The following is a 22199-nucleotide window of genomic DNA, read 5'->3' on the forward strand; positions in this document are numbered from 1 at the left end:
GAAATTTTAATATATATTAATATATATACATATATATAATATGGAATGGAATATATATTATATAATGGAATCAGTGAGAGGCTTAATTTAACCAGAGGTAGGAACAAAAACCAAACAAACCTAAGCTTACTGTCTTCCCCACACCCAGGTTGGTTTGGAGACTTTCCTAAGAGGTAAAGAGTTATCTTCCCTTCATTTCACATGTGGCCAGATGCCTCTTAACTAGTAGAAAATTTCCAGCTGTTTTTTACTGGAATACAGACAACAATAAATGACCTCATCTTTTTGAAGAGGTATAGTGTATAAGATGTAATCTATTTCTGGTCTCTCTTCACAGAAAATCCCTAATTCTTTTGTAGGGAACCCCCTTTTCCTATCCTAATTCTCTTAGTTGCTAAGAGACTCAAGATCCATTAGGTCATCTTCTAGATGTAAAGGTCAAATTCCCCCCTCTGCCAAGTCTACTAGAGACACACATACTACCACTGGCATCAGGGGCACTGAGAGAGAGAGACACAGCAAAGTGACACAATGCTATGATCACTTGTTAGCTACACTGCCGTATTTAACAGATGGAAACACAGAACATCAAGTTTAACTTCAGCACCAGACAAATAATTACTTTTATGGTCTGAGTGTGCCACATGGAATATTCGGGAACATCTACACTAAAAATTATTTATTTGATATAGTACATGTGTGGTTTGAAATTCAAATTCAACCCTGTATTTTATCTTGTAATGCCAGCTAAAATGCCTCATTTATCATTTAGTTTAATTCTACATTCATCAAAACTTAGCATAATATATGTGACAAGAGCAGTTTTTTGTTTTTATTTTATCATGATAAGAATACCTAATATAAGATCTACTCTTTTAACCGATGTTTAATTGCAAGATACGTATTGACTCCTATAGGCCCAAGGTTGTACAGAGATTTCTAGAACTCAGTGGTGGAGTTTCTATGGAAAACTTTGAGACTGCCGGATTGAGTTGTTAGTCCCTCACTGCCACAGGTGTGTCACAACCAGCTCTTGCCCAAGTGGCTGTCAGATACTCACCCAGCAGACAAACCCAATCTCCGAAGATGAAAGTTTCCAATTAACTAATAGTTACTGCATGGATTTAAGACAGGTGGCCTCCAACTAAATCAGACCCGCTCCTTGGAGAGTTGTAAATGTTAGCTACACACAAATCAGAGCCCTGTGGGTATACCCTGGAAGGGCCATAGGGGAAAGAAGGCATTTATTACAAGGCAGGGGTACCAATGGTATCAATCAAGGTCCCAGCAGGAAGAAGAATTTACTTAATATTTAAAAAGGCTTTAATTAAGAGACTACTTAATTAAAATATAGAGCCATGAACAGCTTTAAGGAAGTCTAGGTGCTGTTTCTACCCACAGGGCTGAACACACCAATACAGAAAGTGGTGTTCCTGGAGCCCACGGCAGTCGAGCCACAGAATGGTAGGAGCTCCAATCTTAGGAAAACCCAGCTGCTGCCAGTTTAGCCACTCAAGCAAGGAAGCAGGGGAGGGGTTCCACCAGGCTCTCTTCCCCTCTCAGGTACAGTCCAGGGAGTCAGTTGTCTGGAGCACAGGGCAGGACAGAGAGAGCTTGGGGCATCCTGATGAATAAGGGAGGCACAGGACAAAAGTCAAAAGCCTGAGGCTGGGAGATGGATCAGTGCTGAAAGTGCTGGCAGTGAAAGCTCCTGAGGACCTGAGTTTGGATCTCCAGAACATTCCTGTAAGCCTAGCACTGGCGAAGCAGAGATGGAGGGCCCTTAGAACTCGGATGGGGGACTTCCTTCCGTGTATATGTTTCTCTTATTGGTTGATGAATAAAACACTGTGACCAACAGAGGCAGGGAGATAGGCAGGACTAGGAGATGAGGAGAATTCTGGGAAAGGTAGGCAGAGAAAGCTCACTAGAAGGACGACATGCAGCCGCCAAAAGGAGTTGCAGGTCCAGGCCTTCTCCGGTAAGACAAGACCATGTAGAAATACATAGATTTATTATAGGGTTAATAATTAAGACAGAGCTAACCAATAAGAAGCCCTAGCCATCAGCCAACAGTTCTATAATGAATATAGCGTCTGTGTGTTTATTTGGAACTGAAGGAGTCATGGGACCTGGCGGGACAAGAGAATCTCTGCAAGAGAACTTGCTGGCCAGCCAGTCTGGCCAAATCGGTGAGCTCCAGATTCATTGATAAGGTGGAGAGCAATTGAGGGAGTCATCCAACACGTACACATCTGCATGCAGACACATAGGGATACATCACCCACCCACAAAGCAAAAAACCCACTCATGTCTGTGCAGAGCCAACCATGCTAGAACCTCGCTTGTTTCCTTATTTCATCAATTTACCATGAAAATATTTAAACATAAAGAAAAGCAAAAGTATTTTAGAGGGAGCACATATATACCACTAGGACTCTATATTAGTATTGTACTACCTGTCCAATAGTCTGTCCAACAGTCTGTTGGGAAACCCTTTTATTTCAAAGTCAGTTTCAGACATCAACACATTTTCTCTTGCTACCAAATCATTTGTGTCATTCATGCTTAATTTCAACTGTAACGTGACTCATTTGTAACTCTCCATTATGCATGTGTGTGTGTACATTATCATATGTTTGTTGATATACAGATAGAGCAAGATATCAGCTAATTGGTCAGTCCATTGGGTGCTTTCAATCAGGCTGCCCAGAAGCATTCATTTCAGAAGGCTCTATGTCCTCAGCAGACAGACAATGAAAAACACCTTTGTAAAAATTCCAGCTTTTGGCCGCTTTGCTTTCCAGGGTTTGCAGAATTGATCTTTGGAAGCAAGCCAGGGTCAGCACAATAAAACCGAAGATGAATGTTGAGGAACTGGGGTACTGTTTTCCTCACGACCTTGTAGTCAGACCTCATTATGGTAGACTGACTGGTTTTAGTCCATCTCCAGCAGCTTGACCTTTTCCATCAGCCCATTCCCATGAAAGCCTCATTTTCCTCTGTTTTTAAAGGCAGATGGGACTATTCCAGCCTGTCCTAACTCACTGTCCTCTGATGTCTAAGTACATGGTCCTGCCTTGGCTGCTCGAGAGCACACAAGGTGAGTCTGAGCCCACACGGGTTATTTCAGACCATGCTTGTCTCTGGCTAGCAACAGAGATGCCGTTCACAGTTTAGACTCAATCAGGGTCTCCTTAAAACTCTGACAACTCCAACAGCCCCGCAGCAGGCAGAGGTGGGATTTAAATTACCTGCTGCTGCAGACAGACTCCCCGGGGCATTCCCTTCTCTAAATCACACTGCAGTGTGGGTTTCCAAATGTCTGCACAGGTTGAGCAACAACGTTAGCACACAGAGGTGACACCTTTTCTGTATTGCACTTGAGGAAGGAAATGAGTTTGGGAGCTGCAAGAGGAACCAAATTAATCACACGATGTGAAAACGCATTTGCCCAGAAGGAGGCTGTTGTTTCCCATCTCACAGCTGTCGGATGAAGGGCCAGCCTCATTCAAGACACTCCATCAGGCAATGGCGGAGAGGCAAAAGCAGAGAGATTGGGATGCGTTTCTTGACCAAGTAAAGAATAGGAGATATGAGTCAAGTACACTGAAAACAAAAGACCACCACAACCAATGTTCCAGGCAGACTGGGAGAGCAGCCTGAAAAATCTCAGACTAGGAACAGTTGAGTCACACTTCAAAGGTATTTCCTTGGGAGAGATGAGGGAGCGGTATTTTAAGAGTCAGGCCAACATGTGGACAGCATTCAGCACTGGAAAATGAGGAGAGGGTCTATAAAATAACAAGCAGTCCTATAAAATAACAAGCAGTCTAGCTTGCCTGGAGAACAGGCTGTAGATTGAATTCAGTGAGGCCACAGGAGAACAAAGGCAATGTGATCAGATCACAAGCCTGGAGTGTCCAGGGTTAGACTCTAGAAGGCTGAGGGGCACAGAAAACAAACAAGCCAGCAAAATCATTAGATACAAGAGTCCAAGGCCAGAATTGGATTTGGAGAAAATTATTTTGATAGAATACTTTTAAAATCAAAGATGCATGCCAATAAAGCCAACACTAAGAAGGAGCAAGAGGGATCAGAAGTTCAAGGTGATTCTTAGCTACATAGTAACTTTCAGGCCAGTCTAGAGACAGTGTTTACCAAAGACACAGAACCTTCAAGTTAGAGATTCAAAGCATTAAGAGCACAAGCTGTTCTTCCAGAGAGCCAGAATTTGGATCCCAGAATCCATGTTAGGAAGCTCACAACCATCTGTAATTAGAGCTCCCAGGGCCCTGACACCTTCTAGCCTCTGCACACAAGTGTACACCCATGCAGATAAATGAAGACAAAAATAAATCCCTAAAAATGAATAGCATGTTTTAAATTTATTCTGTTAATAGACGGATAAAAATAATGTAGCCTTTGCTACTACAGTGGCTCAATCCTTTCTTCCTGATCTTATCCAAAGTCCCAAAATAACATTAATGATTTTTATTAAATTTGACTATGACTTCAGGTCTTTTGTCAAGGACATGAACTTTATAACTAATCTAGACATCAAAACTCATCATTTGGGGCATATATCTTAAAAATCAGTGATATGAATTTAAGGCAATAGAATTCTTTCATTTGCGTTTTCATGGGCTGCTAAGCTCATTTATATAGCTATGTCGATGTCATCTAAATCTGAGGTTGTGGCAATATGGAGAAACTACCATCTCTGCTACTATATAAACTCTATAAAGCATAATGAACCTAATTAATGAACACCAAATGTTTAGGCATTTTATAGGTTTATCTAAATAGCTTTATTCCAGGTATTATGAAGCTTAAATTTTAGATGAGAAATGCAAAGAATGAAAAAATCAAAGTATTCATCTGGAATCAGGCAACAGTAAAAGTTGAAGCTAGGATTCAAATGCAGCCTTATCCAGTTAGAATCTGTCATTTCTCTGTGTTCTGCATACGGCTTGTAACTGGAGCTTATCCATTACTTTAGAATAGTCATTAAACAACCTAATGGTTTATTTATTTCATGACACCAATTAGAAACTCTCAGAACATCAGAGGAAACCTTGGCACTTGAGTGATAACCCTTGACATATTCCACCTTGGAGGACTAACAAAAATATTGCTTACTACCAAAAAAGGTGGCTGAATATTTGAGGGATGAGAAGCTTCAAAGCTAGGCAGTTATCTGGAGGGTCCCCGAGACACCAAAAGTTCCTCCTATCAGAGACGCCCAGAGAATTTAGGGGCTATCATCTCACACCAGCCAACTGAGGGCATGACAGTCCTCAGTCATTCCAGAGTATCTATGGCAAGCACACAACCTCTTCAAAGACGGCTGGATGAAGAGGAAATCTCACTGGTGAGAACCCTCAATGGGCAATGGAGACACATCTTACATTTGCCTGGGCAGAGATAAGGGAGAAACAGTTCTAGGTCATATCACTGTGAGAATAACATTCAGCATTGGGAAAGCAAGTAAGTCTATGAGATGGCAATCCATCCAATAGAGTAAGGCTCAAGTCTGCTTTCACGAGTATCACTGTTATCTTGTTTATTGACTACAGATACACCTCTGGGCTGACCAGAAGCAACAGGGCTAGACCATTGGCCAGCCTAGGTTCATGTCTTGGCTATGCCATCTATTCCTAAGTCACATGTTCTGATTTCCTAATGGGATGAAGATGACAAAGCCATAATGAAATCATCTTTCTGAATGTGCTTAGGAAAGCCATCCAACCAAATGAGTGAATTTATGTTCAGTAGGATCCATCCTCACTGTCTGCATTCTTGTCAGAGCAGGGTGTTATATCTCAAAGATGATTGCTTTATTTTCCTTTTTTTAATTTTAGAAACAATCTTATTTTACATATCAATCCTCCATTCCCTCATCCTTACATCCTTCCATGACCCCCACCGACCCCCCAACTCACCCCTCACCCACTCTGCAAGGATAGTGAGGCCCTCTATGGTGAACCATCAAAGTCTGTCACATGATTTGAGGGAGGGCCTAGGCCCTCTTTCTTGTATCTGGGCTGCAATAGTATCCCTCCATAGGGAATGGGCTCCTGAAGTCCATTTGTACACTAGGGATTAAACACTGGCTCCATTGTTAGAGGCCCCATAGACTGCCCAGGCCTCCTAGCTGGCACCCACATTCAGAGGCCTTGGTTCAGTTCAATGCTGGTTCCCCAGCTTTACGACTGGGGTCTCTGTGCTCTCATAAGGTCAGGTCAACTGTTTCTGTGGATTTCTTTTAAGAAGCATCTTACTGATTAAATTATCTACCACAAAGAATTCTTTTGTTATGGAACACAAATAGAGAAGCTTCTAGAAAATTGGTGGGTAGGGTCACTAAAATTTTAGTCTGTACATTTTAGTACCATTCGTTTATTTTTATTTATTTATTTTATTCATGTTTTATTTTTAGTTCATATATTTTAGTACCATTTATTTGTTTAATGTATACATGTAAATAAATGAATGTGTGCATGTGTGTGGGTGCCAGAGGTGGCCACTAGCTGGGCATCAAGTCCCACAGGGCCTTCCGTCTTTACCTCCCCAGTGCTAGGAGGTACACACAGCTTTTAAAACATGGTAATTTATCATGTTTTTATGGCAAGGACTCTACCCTTTGTGGTGGTTTGAAAGAAAATGACTCCTAAAGGGAGTGGCACTATTATGAGGTATAAGTATGTCCTTTTTGAAGGAGTATGTCACTGTGGGGGTGGGCTTTGAGGTCTCATATAAGCTCAGGCTATGACCAGTGACATTTCACTTACCGTTGCCTATGGATCAAGATGTAGAACTCTCAGCTCCTTCTCCAGCAACCATGTCTGCCTGCACGCTGCCATGTCCTACCATGATAATAATGGTCTAAACCTCTGAAACTATAAGCCACCCATTAAATGTCTTCCTTTATAAGAATTACTGTACCCATGGTATCTCTTCACAGCGATAGAAATCCTAACTAAGATATCCTCTGACGCATCTCCCCAGCCCCAGGAATCCACATGCTAATTCAAATTTCCTCAACCCATGAGTCGCAACCCCAAGGGCCATCAGAAAACACAGATATTTACATTAAAATTCATACCAGTAACAAAATTACAGTTATGAAGTAGCAACAAAAATGATTTTATGATTGGAGATCATCACAACATGAGGAACTGCATTGAAGGCCACAGCATTAGGAGGGTTGAGAGCCACTGCGCTAATCATAGGTGACTACTATAAAGGGATATAGCTATCACTTCTTGTAAAGTGTAAGAACATGTAGTATCATACAACATATATTCACTTAGCTTGAAATGTTTTGAGATAGCAGAAGGTGGTAGATTCTATGTCACTGATTGATGGGAAACCCATAGGCTGCACTTAGAGTCAGGCTTTCTCTGAACCAGCTACGAGGGCAGAAAGGAACCTAGATGAGCAGAGTATTTCCACTCTGGAAATCAAATCACTGTAGCTTCAAGAATTGTCAGAGCAATAGCGTTCCCTGGCCAATGCAGTTCCCTACATATATGGGGCTTTGTTCCACATGATCTAAGTGATTGCTTGGCTTTTAGGGTCTTTCCTTAGACTTTTGTGGCTTGTGGCAAATAAGACAGATGGTAACTCCACAGTTCAGATATGGTCTGACTGCATCTCCCTAGGGAACACGTGTTGCCATTTAACCCCCACTGTGAGACATAAGGAGGCTGGAAATTTCATCTGAGTACAGTGTTCAGAGTTGGGGCCTTTGGGAGATGACTAGGATTAGATAAGGTCGTTGGGGTGGAGCATTTATACTTAGGTCCTGGTGCCTTTATAAAAAGAAACAGAGACAAGGGTACATCCACACACTCCCTTCTTTATGCTGAACGTCCTCTCTGGACCACCTCAGGGTTCTCACCAGCAAGGAGAGCAGCTGGTGTAGCCTTATGATCTTGAATCAGCACCATGAGCCCAGATAGATTTATAAGCAGCCACCTTAGCTACTCTTTCCTTTGTAAGTACCCATCGTTGGCTACTCTTTTCTTAAGTACCCATCCTTGGGTATTCTTTCCTTTGTAAGTTCCCATCCTTGGCTGCTCTTTTCTTCCTTCACTCTGATGTAGTAACAGCGCATGGCCTCGAACAGTAAGCACTTGTGTTACAAGCAAGGTTGGACATGACAGTGAAAGTACACTCCAGATCAAATCCATCCAGGGGTGAAAAAGATGCAAAAACTGTAGATGACCTGTTTCTACAAATTTGGTAACACCTTTCCTTGGTCCTTGAAGAAATTCACAATAGTGCCTCAGAGACAAATACTTTTCTGGGTTCAGGTTCTTCCCATGTACCCAACTAAAATGCATTTCCGGGAACCCTTGCAATTCAGCTGGGGCTATGCGACCATGGTCTGCCCTTACACATAAAACCTCTCCCACAAACCTTCATGCTCCTCACTGCCCTCCTTGGAGGTCTGTCTTGAAGAATGTGGCATTATAAGATGGAGATATTAAACAAATGATGGGATCTTCAGGTCACCACACACGAAGGAGTCATCCAGGGGGAGCAGCCAACTAGAAATGCACACACTGGACTTGGAATAAATGCAAAATAAACCAAACTTTGGAGCTGTTCATCCATTAGCTAATGTTAATTGGCCTGGTTAATGCAAGCATCTGCTTGCGTGTGCTGCAACAGACACATCACTAACAATAGGACAAACAAACCTGGAGCAGACAAATGAGTTTGTTGTTACATGAAGAAAACACTGGCCTGGGCTTGCTGGATTACATCAGAGGGACATACACAAACTTCCTTGCCAATCGTATATTGCACTAATGAAAACACATCTAACACTGATGAACAAACCCTTTAGTGTGAACTTTGGTTTGTTATGATGTGTGTTTTTGTTTCATTTTGTTTTGTTTGCTTTTGAGATGGGGTCACTATGTAGCAGCCCATAATGGCCTAGGATTTGCAAGCCTCCAGCTTTCACCTCTGGAGACCTAGGACACAGACATGCACCACCACACACACAGTTTCTTCTGCGAATTTACTTCTGCAGCTGTCTTTGAGAGTGGACTTCACAGTAAAATTGGTGAAATGATAAGTAACCAGCCCCGGGGCATAGATGCCTGCCTAGGGCAGAGGCAATGTTCCACATTTAACCATGCTGTGACACTATCACCAAGAAGTGAAATTAATGCACATGCTTATCCTTGAGTGCTGCTTTCCTACCTGTGTTACAGCAAGCATTATCTAAACGCCCTTAGGGTAGAGATCCAAGCAATTCATACTGCCACTGTTTATATGGAAGTATTTAAAAGATAAATCACAGACATGTAACAGCCTCCTAATTCACAACCATCGGCCATCTTATTTATTTCTCTGCTCACTCCAAGAATTACGAGCAAAGGATCATGGGACCTATTCCTAAGTGTAAGATTAGATCAATAAAATTAGCCATCTGTCCAAGGAAGGCTTTAAATGCAGGTTATATTTAAGTATTATGTTCCCAACTGCCCAGATGTTACAGAAAAGTGCCTGCTGATACGGCTCCTCTTGCACAGTGTAAACTGTGAAAGGCTAATATAAACTTATTGCACCAAGAAAAATAAATAGCATTAACATTGTATTAAAACTGATTCAGGATTTCGGGGTGCCCTGTCAGCAAATACAAGTGTTAAAATTTAAATTACTCAGAATTTGCAGAGTCAGATAAGAAACACATCTCAAGTGTCATTAGGGGAGTGAGAAGGGAGAGATCTAGAAATAAAAGCAGATGAGAACAGAGCCCTGGGAAGGGCAACATTGCCAGGCCTGGCTGGTGAAGTACCAGCAGTCACTGCAATTACTCTTAGCCGAAGCAGGCAGATTTCCTTCCTATAAACTGATTCCGAACAAGAGGGTTTGGACTTTTTTCAGATTCAGGAATTTTTGCATACATATAGTGATTCTTGCTGGGGACGAGATCCAAGTCAAAACACAAAAGTCTGTGTTTTACAAATGCTTTGCACATAGAGACTACAGGTAATTCATGGAAAATCCTAAACAATTTTGTGCATGAAACTTAAGTTTTGCATATCAAGTCATCTGTGGGTTTTTCCACTTGAGGTCCCAGGTTGGTATTCAAAAAGGTTTGGGTTGCTGGGCATTGGTGGCTCACACCTTTAATCCCAGCACTCAGAAGGCAGAAGCAGGTGGATCTCTATGAGTTTGAGGCTAGTCTGGTCTACAAAGTGAGTTCCAGTACTACCTCCAAATCAATACAGAGAAACCCTGTCTCGAAAAACAAAAACAAAAGAAAAACAAAAACAACAACAAAAAAGGTTGAATTTGGGGTTTCAGAGTTTGGATTATGAATGTTCAGCCTGGAATGAATTCCTTACCCTGATGCAGTACTTGAGCTCTTTCAAAGAACTGGCCTGCTTTACTTCTTTTGACTTTTCAAAGTAAGGTGGCAGTAGGGTTACCTGGAGGAAGTGAGGGCTTCTTGTATCCAGGGAAATGGAAGAATCATTACAGGAAGATCATGGGCCTGGGCTGTCTGTGTCACTGCTAACCAGTGCTTAAGACCCCAGTCATTTCTTAGTGCCTGGCTTCATTTAGACTTGTGCTGACACCGGCCACAGATCAAGCACCACAATATTCTTTCAGAAACAGCTTCCCTTCGAGCATCACCCCGAAGATTCTACTGTTTTACAGAGGTCATCTGCTTAAAGGAAACATGTGCTCTTGGCAGCCTAATTTTTCAAACAAGAAATCAAGGTATGTGGCTGAACAGTTTTTGATTTGTAAGTTATTTATAAAACATCTGATGTGTTTATAAGACTCTACAAATTAAATCGAACACAATGATACATTAACATGTATGGGAAAGGATAAAAAAGAAATGATAACACAATACTCAAGTTTGGTGGGACACTTGTAAACACATGTGCATATATATCCTTTCAGGGTTTTCCTTCTAGTCCAGATTAAAGGTTTCCTCAATTTTGCCTTGAAGCATCGGTCAGTCCTACCTAACGCTTTGGTACGTACACTGCCTCATTAGTCATCTGAGAGAGCCTATAAGGTAGGTCCTTTCCTTAGCAATATTATCTATTCTCTTATTAGCATCAGATAAGGAAACTAGAGAAGGGCTGCATAGTTTCCATAACGTTCCAAATGTCACCAAATAACCAATAAGAAAGCTCAGAGCCTGGCTCCAAATTTGCTGAAATATTGAAGTATGTGCACGCCAGGAGCCACCCATGCAAGCCAAATGGCCCAGCTTCCTGGAGGGGAGAGAAGAATGGAGGGTGGGGATTAGCTATGTGGAATGAGGTGCGGCTGTTAGCCTTGCTGCAAGGCTTCCCTTCTACAAGCAGCCACCCACCCCTCAGTGGACAAGTAGGGAAAGAGGGTGCAGATGGTTTGCCTCCAAAGGTGTCCTTCACAGACCTGACGTCCACAAGTCACTCAGGAGTCTGACACTGGAGGATTACCTCTTTAGAGTTAGCCTGGGCTATCTACCAAGGCAGATTCCGTTTCTAAAGCGTAGTACTAACCATAGCAACCAAAGAAACAAGAAGATAGCAAGTCCCCAAACCAACCTCCAGATATCCCATTGATTAATTTAGTTATACCTGCCCAAATGCTGCTGCTAGCTGGCACTGTTTGATGTGGAAGAGATAAACAGATACTGTGAGTGCCTGTGTGTGTGTGTGTGTGTGTGTGTGTGTGTGTGTGTGTGTGTGTGTGTGTGGTGGGGGCGGGATATGAAGAAGGGGAGGTAGAGGCAGAGGAGCCCAAATTCTCCAGGTGTAGACTGTGAGCCACCTGTTGTCAACTCTCCTGAAGTTCTTGTTTCAAGACGGATGCCTGGGATGTATTCTAAAAATTCATACTGCATAGTTGAGGACTTGTACAGGCTCCTGCCCAAGGCCTGAGATCTGCTCCAGTCAGTTCTGGAAGTATGCCCTCTGCTGGCCGTCCATGTAATTTTTTACACCTGGGACTCCCCTCTTCAATCAGCAGTTCTGCTTGGAGACAGTATATGCTGGTTTATGTAAGAAGGTAGAAGCCACACTTTGGGTCCTTCTTCAAAATGGAGGTACACAGCCAGTGGACTCAAAAATAGGTTTGAGGGACTTCCTCTACAGCCTGCACCTTAGGCTCTGCTATCTATATTCCCTCAATTTCCCACCCACCCACCTGGTCAGAATCTATAGGGAATCCCCAGTAGGTGCAGTATGACATATTATTAAGCGGAAGGGGCTTAGCCAGCTCAAGCACCCAACCCATCAAGATGTCATGATCCCAGGTGTGGTGGTACACACCCTGAGTCCCAGAAGGGAGGTGAAGGCAGCCTGATAGTTACATGAGACCTGTTTTCACCTAACTAACAAAACAAATAAATACATATGATATCTTTCATTTGTTTAGCTGGAAAATACTACAAACCCACTTAACCCAGTGAGTGAGATATGGGGTTACAAGATACCCATGGGACAAACTATGTGGAAGCTAAGGTCCACTATAACCCTCAGTTATATGGGACTGTGACTTTCATAAATCCAGCTTGGAATGGCTGGATACTTTCAGGCCATATGAAACCACTGGATGAGGGAACAGAAGAAAATCTATAGACTACTAGTCCCTAAGGAATTCTAAGGTTATGAAATGCTTAGTTATGAATATATATGCATATATATATATTCCTTTCTAGATAAGTCACTCAAGGGAATGTACTGCCTTGTATTAAACCACATCTGCTCCTGACCTTAATTTCTCTCCTTTGCTTTACTTTGATCACAGATAGTCATGGAGGAAGAGAGAGAAAGACAGAGAAAAACAAGAAGAAAGAAGTGTTTCTTTGTATTTATTAGACACGATAGAGAAATCTGTGCAGAGGGAGCATTACTAGCTATGAACTACTAGATATCACACATACATGAGCACACACACATGTGTGCATATGACATATCCCTGTGTATTGCTATCTATTATCCAGCTACCCATACGCACAGAAAGGGGGGATTTATATGCTCAGTTTCTCCCCCAAGAACCAATACAACCTCACTGTGATGGAACAGAGTTGGCTACTAAAAGGAAATGGGGGGGGGTAAGTTCAGAAGAGATGAGTCCTCTAAATCACTGGGAAATGTTTAGAATACTGCCAGTCTCTTGGAGGCTTGATGGGGGTGGCACGGGGAAGCAGGCCAGGATGATCCCCAGTGCCTTAGCCTTTCTGTGTTATCCAGCAGCTGCAGAGACTACCTAGAGGGACCTGTATTTGTCACCCTCCACCAACAAAGTAACTGCCTGTGAGCTACCTCTCCCCTTCCAGGATTCTGTTTTCTCCTTTGTGAATTTCCTTAGATCTTCATTGTAATCCAATTATACGGATGGAGAAATACTGAAGAAGCAGGGAGGAAGCGATGATGGGCGTGTCCCACATTGAAGATAACTGTGGAGAATGCCAGCTCCTCTAGGAAAACCTTGGACCCTGAACCCCAGCTTTACCTCCTCCCACTGGCCTTGAGGCCTCAGGCAAAAAGGACAGGTCAGAAGGGAAAGCAGGAATCACATGCTCTCTCCTTCCTGTCTACTTTGGACAGATTGAATAATACCATGTGTTTTGTATCAGTAGAGAACAACTCCACGCCCTAGGATTGGGAATACTAGCCTTTAACCCATAAATCTTCAGGCTCCCAGTATACCCATCCTGACTCTTGGCACCAGGCCACAGCAGAGACATCCCTAAGCACTGCGCTGTCAGATCCTGCAGAGAGACAGCAGACCCAGCCCTTATCTATTGCAGGAGGATGTGAGCAGGCCTGGATGGCATCCGCTACTGAGAGCAGAGGCATAGCAATCCACTAAGCCAAAGACCCACGCTCCACCACCAAGCACAATACTTGTATAATAAAATCAATATATCCACAAATCAGAAATGAAACGTTTATTTAAATATCACACCTCATGGCCTGGCATGGTGGCACACACTTTAATCCTAGCACTCAGGAGGAAGAGACAGGCGTATCTTCATGAGTTATAAGCCAGACTGGTCTACATAGTGAGTTCCAGGACAGCCTCTATGTTCCAGTCTCTCTGTGTAGAGATACCCTGTCTAAACAATTTTTAAAATAAATAATACCACACCTCATGCAAAAAGGTAGCTCAAAATAATTTGTAAAACTAAATGGAAAGTTAAAATCTTCTATATAAGGAAGGACATTTTTGTAATCATGGGTTAAGTTGTCCTAAAAGGAATATTCATTAAAAAGAGATAAATTGGACCCATTCAAATTCAAATTTTCTTCTTTTTGAAAGATACCATTAAGAAAACAAAAGGAAATGGCTGAAGAGACAGGCCAGTCAGTTAAGAATTTGCCTCGCAAGCATGAAGACCCTAATTCAGTGTCTAGAATCCATCTAAAAGTTCTGGGCACAGTGACATGTACTTGTAATCTCAATGCTGCAGAGAAAGATACAGGGGGACCCTTGAGGACCATTGGCCAGCAAGTCCAGCCTGATTGTTTAGCTCTAGGCCAATGTGAGACCCTTTTTTAAAAGAGCAGGATAGAAGAATGACATTAGAGGTTTTCCTCTGGCCTCTACAGGCATACTCATCCACACACTCCTGAACACACACATATACCCACCCACACATACCTGCACACACACACATATACCCATCCACACACTCCTGAACACACAATATACCGATCCACACATACCTGGACACACACATATACCCACCCACACACTCCTGCACACACACACATATACCCACCCACACACTCTTGAACACACACATATACCCACCCACATACCTGGACACACACATATACCCACCCACACACTCCTGCACACACACACATATACCCACCCACACACTCTTGAACACACACATATACCCACCCACACATACCTGGACACACACACATATACCCACCCACACACTCCTGCACACACACACATATACCCACCCACACACTCCTGAACACACACATATACCCACCCACACATACCTGGACACACACACATATACCCACCCACACACTCCTGCACACACACACATATACCCACCCACACACTCCTGAACACACACATATACCCACCCACACATACCTGGACACACACACATATACCCACCCACACACTCCTGCACACACACACATATACCCACCCACACACTCCTGAACACACACATATACCCACTCACACATACCTGGACACACACACATATACCCACCCACACACTCCTGAACACACACATATACCCACCCACACACTCCTGAACACACACATATACCCACCCACATATACCTAGACACATACACATATACCCACCCACATACTCCTGAACACACATATACTCACCCACACATACCTGCACACACACATATACCCACCCACACACTCCTGAACACACACATATACCCACTCACACACTCCTGAACACACACATATACCCATCCACATACTCCTTTACACACACACACACACACACACTCCTGGACACACACACACACATACCCACCCACACACTCTTGGACACACACACATATACCTACCCACACATACCTGGACACACACACATACCCACCCACACACTCCTGCACACACACACACATACCCACCCACACAAATATATGCATAAAAAGGCAAATAGCACCTGGGACATTCATGATTTTAAAACATATCTGGACTATATCAAAGACTGCACTCAACATATACAAAGAACACTAAAAAAAATCAGTAAGAAAACAAACATCTCATTTTTTTTCCAGAAAGATTCAAAGAAACTTGAGGCAAATGACTCATGAAAAAAAAGTTCAATATCATTAGCCATGAAGGAAACAAAGCTTAAAACCATAATGAAATATATCATTGTTCACCTACTAGAATACCTGAAACAAAACAAAAACGAACAGGGAAATTAACAAAGAAACAGCCGTGCACGGACTGGTAGCTTCAATTTTCCACTTGACACACCCCAGACTGACCTGAGAAGAAAGTATTAGTAAGGCATTGTCAGCACTGACTTGGCCTGTGGGAATTATCTTAATCAATACGGTTGGTGTGGAAAGGTTCAGCACACTATGGGTAGCGCCATTCTCTAGTTAGTGGGATCATGACCACAAGAGCAGGGAAATTACCGCACAGCAAGCTGGCAAGCTAGTGAACACTCACGTATCTGTTTCTCTTCACTCTTGACTGGGCTGCTTCAAATTCCTGTCACTTCCAATGATGGACGGCAACCTGGAATTTTGAGCTACACCTTTCCTCCCCTAATTTTCTTTTTGTCAGGTTTTGGTTTGGTGTTGGTCTTTTTCTCCCAGCTACAGAAATGGAACTAGAACATGTACCAGATGCTGTAGGGAATACAGGATGAGCAGAACTTCTATTCGTTGTTCCTAGGAACATGAAACAGTGAACTCACTCTGAAAAGCAATGCAGTGTTTTCCTAGAAAGACCAGCCTACTGGAAGAAGGAATCCCACTTGACTCCTTACCAAGAGAAATAAAAGCATATCCACCCAGAGACACATATATGGCTGCACGTAGCAGCCTCAGTCACCCGCAGCCTGAAGCTGAACCCAAAAAGCCGTTCTCTAGTGAACAGATAAACAAAGTGTGATCAGCTAAGATCTATACAAAGGACTACTACTAACCAATAACAAAGGAACAAGCCACTGATAGGTGCCACCACACATGGATTGATCTTAAAAGTTGTGCTGGATGTGAGAACGCAGACATGAAACCTGACACATTCTGGGAGAATTGAAACTATAGGGACAGAAATCAGATCACCATTTGTCAGGGACTGTAAAGGGGCAGGTTTCCTACTAAGGAGCACAAGATTATATTCTTGAGGAAAGAAAATAGTCCACATATCTCAAAACAAAAGGCCATGAGAGGGGGAGCTATGCAGGTGCCTCGTTGGTAATGCGGGAGAGAGAATACAGGCCCCTTGGGCAGTTACTACTGGCTGAGACTGAACTGCGAAGGATTTCATTACTGGATATGTTTGTTAGAGCTTATCACACTATCCCTGAAAATGAAGAGCTTTTTGTAAATGTCTTTATATCAATAGTTGCCTAGAGATCTTCATAGTGAAGGGCAGGGTTACAGATCTGCCTGTGGACTACGGGTACACACCCTGCTTGTCCCCATGACTGTAGGATTCTTCCCTCCCCTCCCCTGAAATTTCTGCTGAGAGGCAGAAGCAAGAGGCAGCAGGCCTCTGGTGTTGGGGGTCTTCACAATACCCCAGTTAAGCTTTTGGTGTGAAGTTGGACAAATCACTCCGTCCCTCTCAGTCTCATTGCCGAATGAGGAGTTTTCACTTGCTTCCAATTTGTCGCAGAACAGGAGTGAAACCTTTTCAGCACATTGTGCTTGTACGACAGGGAGGCCTGGGGTGGAGTGTTAAGGTGTAGACATAGGGGCTTCCACCTTCTCATTGTTCTACCCCCAAAGGGACTCCAGTGTCCCTCTGGCCCCCACAAGCGTTAATGCCCAGACGTCTAATAAAAGCCAGCAAGAAGTTCCTCACTACTCTGTAAGGTTATGCATACTCTTTCTGTATGAGGTCAGGGGGCAGTATCATTCTGCACCCCACATCAGTAGTCGAGGTACTATTTTATTTGGAGGCTGTGTCATGTTCCGTGGGCGACACAGATCTCCCACACAGCAAGGCCAGGCCCTCTACCCAGGTTGCAGGACTCTGTCCCCAGAGAACTCAGCCTTGAAAACACCCAAGGCTACATAGTTCTGCAAACAAGACAGCTGAGAGCTGGCAAATAGCAGGGCCTAAATTCCCATTCCACCACTTAGCCTCTGAGAGGCCTCGGGTGAGATACTGAGCTTCTCTCTAAGCCACAGTTCTCCCCTCAGTGAGACAAAGAAACAAGGCTGCCGGCTTGATTGAAGAAATCAGTTCTCAGAACAGTGTAACAAGCAGTTAATTAGTGTCAGTTATTATTATTTAATTTGACTTGGTTTTTATGTACTGCAGTGGCAACTGCTGCGAGCCTTGGCGTATGTGACACTTTCTTTCCTAATGTTCGATGCCAGAAGGTGCCACACCTTGGGGTGAGGGGGCAAGGTGTTCTTTTCTACCTATCTCTTTCTAAAAGAAGGGAGGTAACCTTCAGGTTAATTGGAACTCAGGACTTCCCAACTGAACTGTACTTATCAAAAGTGGATTAAGCAGCAGCATAAAGAGGAGTAGATAAACAAAACAGACTGCTTTGGAATGCCCACATGATCTCCACACCACCTTCAAAGTGCTGCACACAGCCAATTTCTGTGGGGGGGACCAAGGTACAAAGTCACTCCCATATGGATGGGAGCAGGATTTGCGGGTGTCTGGGGGAGATTACAAATGAGCTCCTTGCTGTTCACATCTGAGCCAACTGGGGCACATTCAGTTTTTAATCTGGACCAATTTTACGGATCAAAAACTAGTCTTTCCATGGGATGTAAATGAGCCCACAAGGAAAATTTCCCCTGAAGTTTATGAAGTAGCTGTCATTTCCACCCAAGCAGCTTTTCAACCTGAAAGCCATTGTCTGGGTAAAATTATGAAGGAATTAAAAAAAATAAAAAAAGCTCCTTCTAGACTGCAGTTAGTCAAAATGCCCCTTCCCTCTTGGTGGGGCCAAGAATATTGAAAAGGAAATTTTTCGAAATCACTCCCCTCAGTACTTCAAGTAAAACCAAAGAAACCAACATGATACATGGGTGACATGAATATCTTAACAAGATACTGAGTGAAACAGGAAGAAAATGTTTTTAGGAGAGGAATGACCAAAAATTAGGAAATAAAGGGGAAAATGGGGCAAAACATGTGTGCAATTTTAAACAGTGGGCTTTTGTGCAATAATTTTACAAGATGCTTAAAGGGCTTGATGTTTACCCTTGGAGAACTTGTATGTCACTCAGGCTCAGAGCCATGTATGCATGCATGCATGTGTGTATGCATGCATGCATGTATGTATGTATGAGCCAGGATGTATGGATGGGCTTGGAACATGTGGCTAGATGGTTTCATGTGCAGAAACCTACAGAATGCAAGATCATAGTGTAGTTTTCTTGAGGAAGAAAGTTCAAAGGAGCCTCATATTGAAATGCTGGAAGGTGTATGAAGATGTGAGAAGACAATTTAGCAGGAAACTACCTTGCCTCCCGAATGAACTGGGCAGTGTGCCGACAGGTTGGTTCTGAACCTGAGTGGTGCGAAGCTGAGACTGTTTCTAAATTTCAAATTAGGTAAGGGGAGGATACAAGTGGCCACAGATGCAGCCTGAAAACTGAGGTAGCTTCTAGGATGAAAGGCAAGGGTCCTACCGCTCCCCACAGATCCCTGGCACTAAAGAAATATTAAAGCAGCCAAATGGGAACCTGCTAAGATTATTTTCTTTGCACTCGGATAATTTTTCCTGGTTTGCCTCTTTCTTGTAGAAACATTGTGAGGGGGAACTCTGTTTTCTCTAAGGTTTTGCAGGCTGAATCCAAATAGTTAGATTCTTTGCCATTGTTCAGAAGACATAATTAATCCCATAAGACAACCCCCATTTGCAAAGTAAGCTAAGAAAAAGCAGATTTTTTCCCCGCAATCCTAAATATGGTCTTGCCAATGTTTGGAACTTTATTATTTAGAATGTTCTACTTTTCTTTATAACACAAACAAAATCAATGTAGATTAAAAAAACATACTTTTACCTAGAGGAAGTGTGAGTGTTTGCGGCTTCACGTTCTCTGGGATCCTTTGTACTTGCCTGCCTACAGCGCAAACATCTTTGTTTGAACAGCCTAGCAAAGGCAGGAGTTCTAAACAAGATCAGATTAACCCACAGAGTGCTCCTGTCTGTACAGATGGCCCCAGGGTGCAAGAGTATCCTAACAGTGGAGAAAGCCCAGGTCCCTACCCAGTGCTTGGACAGGACCAGAGCCAGGAAGGGGGGCTCCAGGCAAACCTTCAGACACTCAACAGGAAATGGCTGGGCTCTAGGCAACATGAATCCAATAAGATGTTCAAAGAAACAGGAGGAGCTGTTGAAGTCCTCTGCGCTCTCTCTGAGCCTTCAGTAACCAAGACAGAGTGATCGCCGCCCCCAACTTATAGCACTCCGTGGTCCCATACAGAGCCCACTACCTCTTCTGGCTCTGGAAAAAAGATTTTTTTTAAAAAACAAGAATCTCCCTGGAATCGACTGAGCTGGGGAGAGCGAGACTCACCCTTCAGCTGAGGTCTGAGCACAGCCTAAGCGTGCTGAGCCCATGCGGGCCAGCGGAGAGAGCAGTGTGGAGCTGCCTGCTCTGCGATCCCACCAAAGACCGGGACCGGGGTGCTCCGGGCACCATTGCTCGGGGTGCACTGAGAGTTTTACCTGATTTTCGCAGAGCGGTTCGGAGTGACACGGCGCCGGGTGGGAGGCTGCAGGCCAGAAGCAAGAAACGGAGCAAGAAGGTTGGGATTAAATCCATCTCACCGACAGTGTCTCCAAAGTTTCACCAAGTCCCGGGCGCACAGGGAAAGGGCGTCTCCTGTGGGACGTGGGGACGCCGGTGGCGCGCGAATGAGAAGGTGGGGGACCCGGGGAGCTGAACCAGGAGTCACTGGGTAGTCCGATGAGGCAAGGCAGCGTCTGGGAGGCTGGCGTGCTGGAGTAGAGCGGGCTCGCGGCTGCAGGGTTTTCGGGGCTGGGGAGTGGACGCTGGCGGCCGAGGGGAGGGACGCACTGGCCGCCGGAGGGAGGGCGGCTCGACCCGCCAGAGATGGAATTACAATCTAGTGGAAGAGCGAGGGGCAGGGTCTGAATCAATTCACTCCTCGCCCACCTCCGGAGCAGACAGCCCCCAGCTCGGCCCTTCCCCGCGGGTGACCTAGATTGGGGGCCTGGGTGGGACCGACTTCGACATTCCGCAGGAGTTCCTTGATTCAGACTAGGGACTCACGGTCCTGGGCTGGGTCCTGACCCTGAACTCAGGGTGCCTCGGTTCCACTGGCTGGACTTTTCTTCCCCCACGCCCCTCTGTGTCGCTTGCACCCAGTTTAAGTCACTTTTCCTAACACCTCAAAGGTTATTCTACTCTGCTTGTCGCTCCAGAGGAAGCGCAAGGGAGGGGCTGTAATTTGCAAGTGGGAACAAGGGGGGCAGGGCTGGCCAAGTCTGGGGTGCTAAGAAGATAAATGGGATTTAAGGCGCACAGATGGAGAGCTGAGGCTAGGCCACTCAGACACAAAGGCTAAATGGAGATTAGGGACTGGTGACCGGGGAACAGGTCCCCTCATGGTGGCGGATGACAACTTTAGACCCTCCAGAAAAGAGATCAAACTACCAGGTAATCCTGGCAACTCTGTAAAAGGGGCATTTGCCGACCGGGCTGGGGTTGGGGAACAGGAGCAAGGAGGAGCTAACACCTAGCTCCCCAGCTGAGGACAGACCTCCTCCCCTCCCCTCTCCTCCCCTCCCCTCCAGAAGAGCGCAGCTAACTTAAGTTCCCAAAGGTGCTAGCTCAAGTGCAAACTAACATTCTGACTTCCAGGCCCTCCTGGAAGCAGATACAATAAATAAACTAAGAGGAATGCACTAAAAAGGAAAACGGCCCTCGCCAGTTCCCGGGGAAAGATCAAAGGCCCTGGGAAGCGCCCCACAGATGAAAACTGCAGTCGCTGACTGTGGTCTGCGGGTGATCGCCACGCCCCACCTGGCAGAGCACCATCCTGCCCCTTGTTAACCTTTCCTTAGAAGAGTCAGTGTTGACTGAGGTCCCTACTCCCTGATTTCTATTCTTGATCCCAACTGAACCTAATCCTTTTATCAAGGTGAGAATATATTTCCTTACCCTTTGGCATTTTCAAGTGTGTAAATGTCCCATAAATTCAAAGTCCGCCTCAATTTGAGCATCCGACCGTCTAAGTCAGGACACAGGAGTTTCTCCTTTTACACTGAACTAGTGCTGGAACATCCAGACTGAACTACACTTCTGAGAAGTCTGGCAGGGAAACCAAGCAAGGTGACTCTGCAGAGATACTTTCTGTCACTACAGTAGACCCTTAGGATCATTGAGGCCACTAGAGGTCATATCCCCTGCCTCCATGCCACACTGGAATCTGCTTTCAGCTTTCTCGGCATGGCATGCCACCCCCATTTGAATCTTTCTGCATCAGCTCCCATCAGTAAGGACTTTGGACATCCGAGTTCTAGGGGTATC

At 44.3% G+C, this 22199-nt stretch overlaps 1 protein-coding gene across 2 annotated transcripts in view; it reads right to left on the reverse strand.

Moving 5' to 3' along the window:
- Window positions 1-21020, reverse strand: part of Egflam (EGF like, fibronectin type III and laminin G domains) — a 164435-nt gene extending 143415 nt beyond the window's left edge. The window contains exon 1 of one of the 2 annotated variants that reach the window (XM_040757593.1): window positions 20372-21020. In XM_040757593.1, coding sequence (XP_040613527.1) covers window positions 20372-20468 — 97 coding nt within the window. In that variant the 5' untranslated portion in view covers window positions 20469-21020. The remainder of the gene's footprint in view (window positions 1-20371) is intronic. The other variant, XM_040757592.1, reaches the window with a different exon arrangement.
- Window positions 21021-22199: the final 1179 nt, after the last annotated feature.

This window comes from Mesocricetus auratus, unplaced genomic scaffold (assembly GCF_017639785.1).
Source record: "Mesocricetus auratus isolate SY011 unplaced genomic scaffold, BCM_Maur_2.0 Super-Scaffold_100015, whole genome shotgun sequence".
In the NCBI taxonomy this organism is placed as follows: domain Eukaryota; kingdom Metazoa; phylum Chordata; class Mammalia; order Rodentia; family Cricetidae; genus Mesocricetus; species Mesocricetus auratus.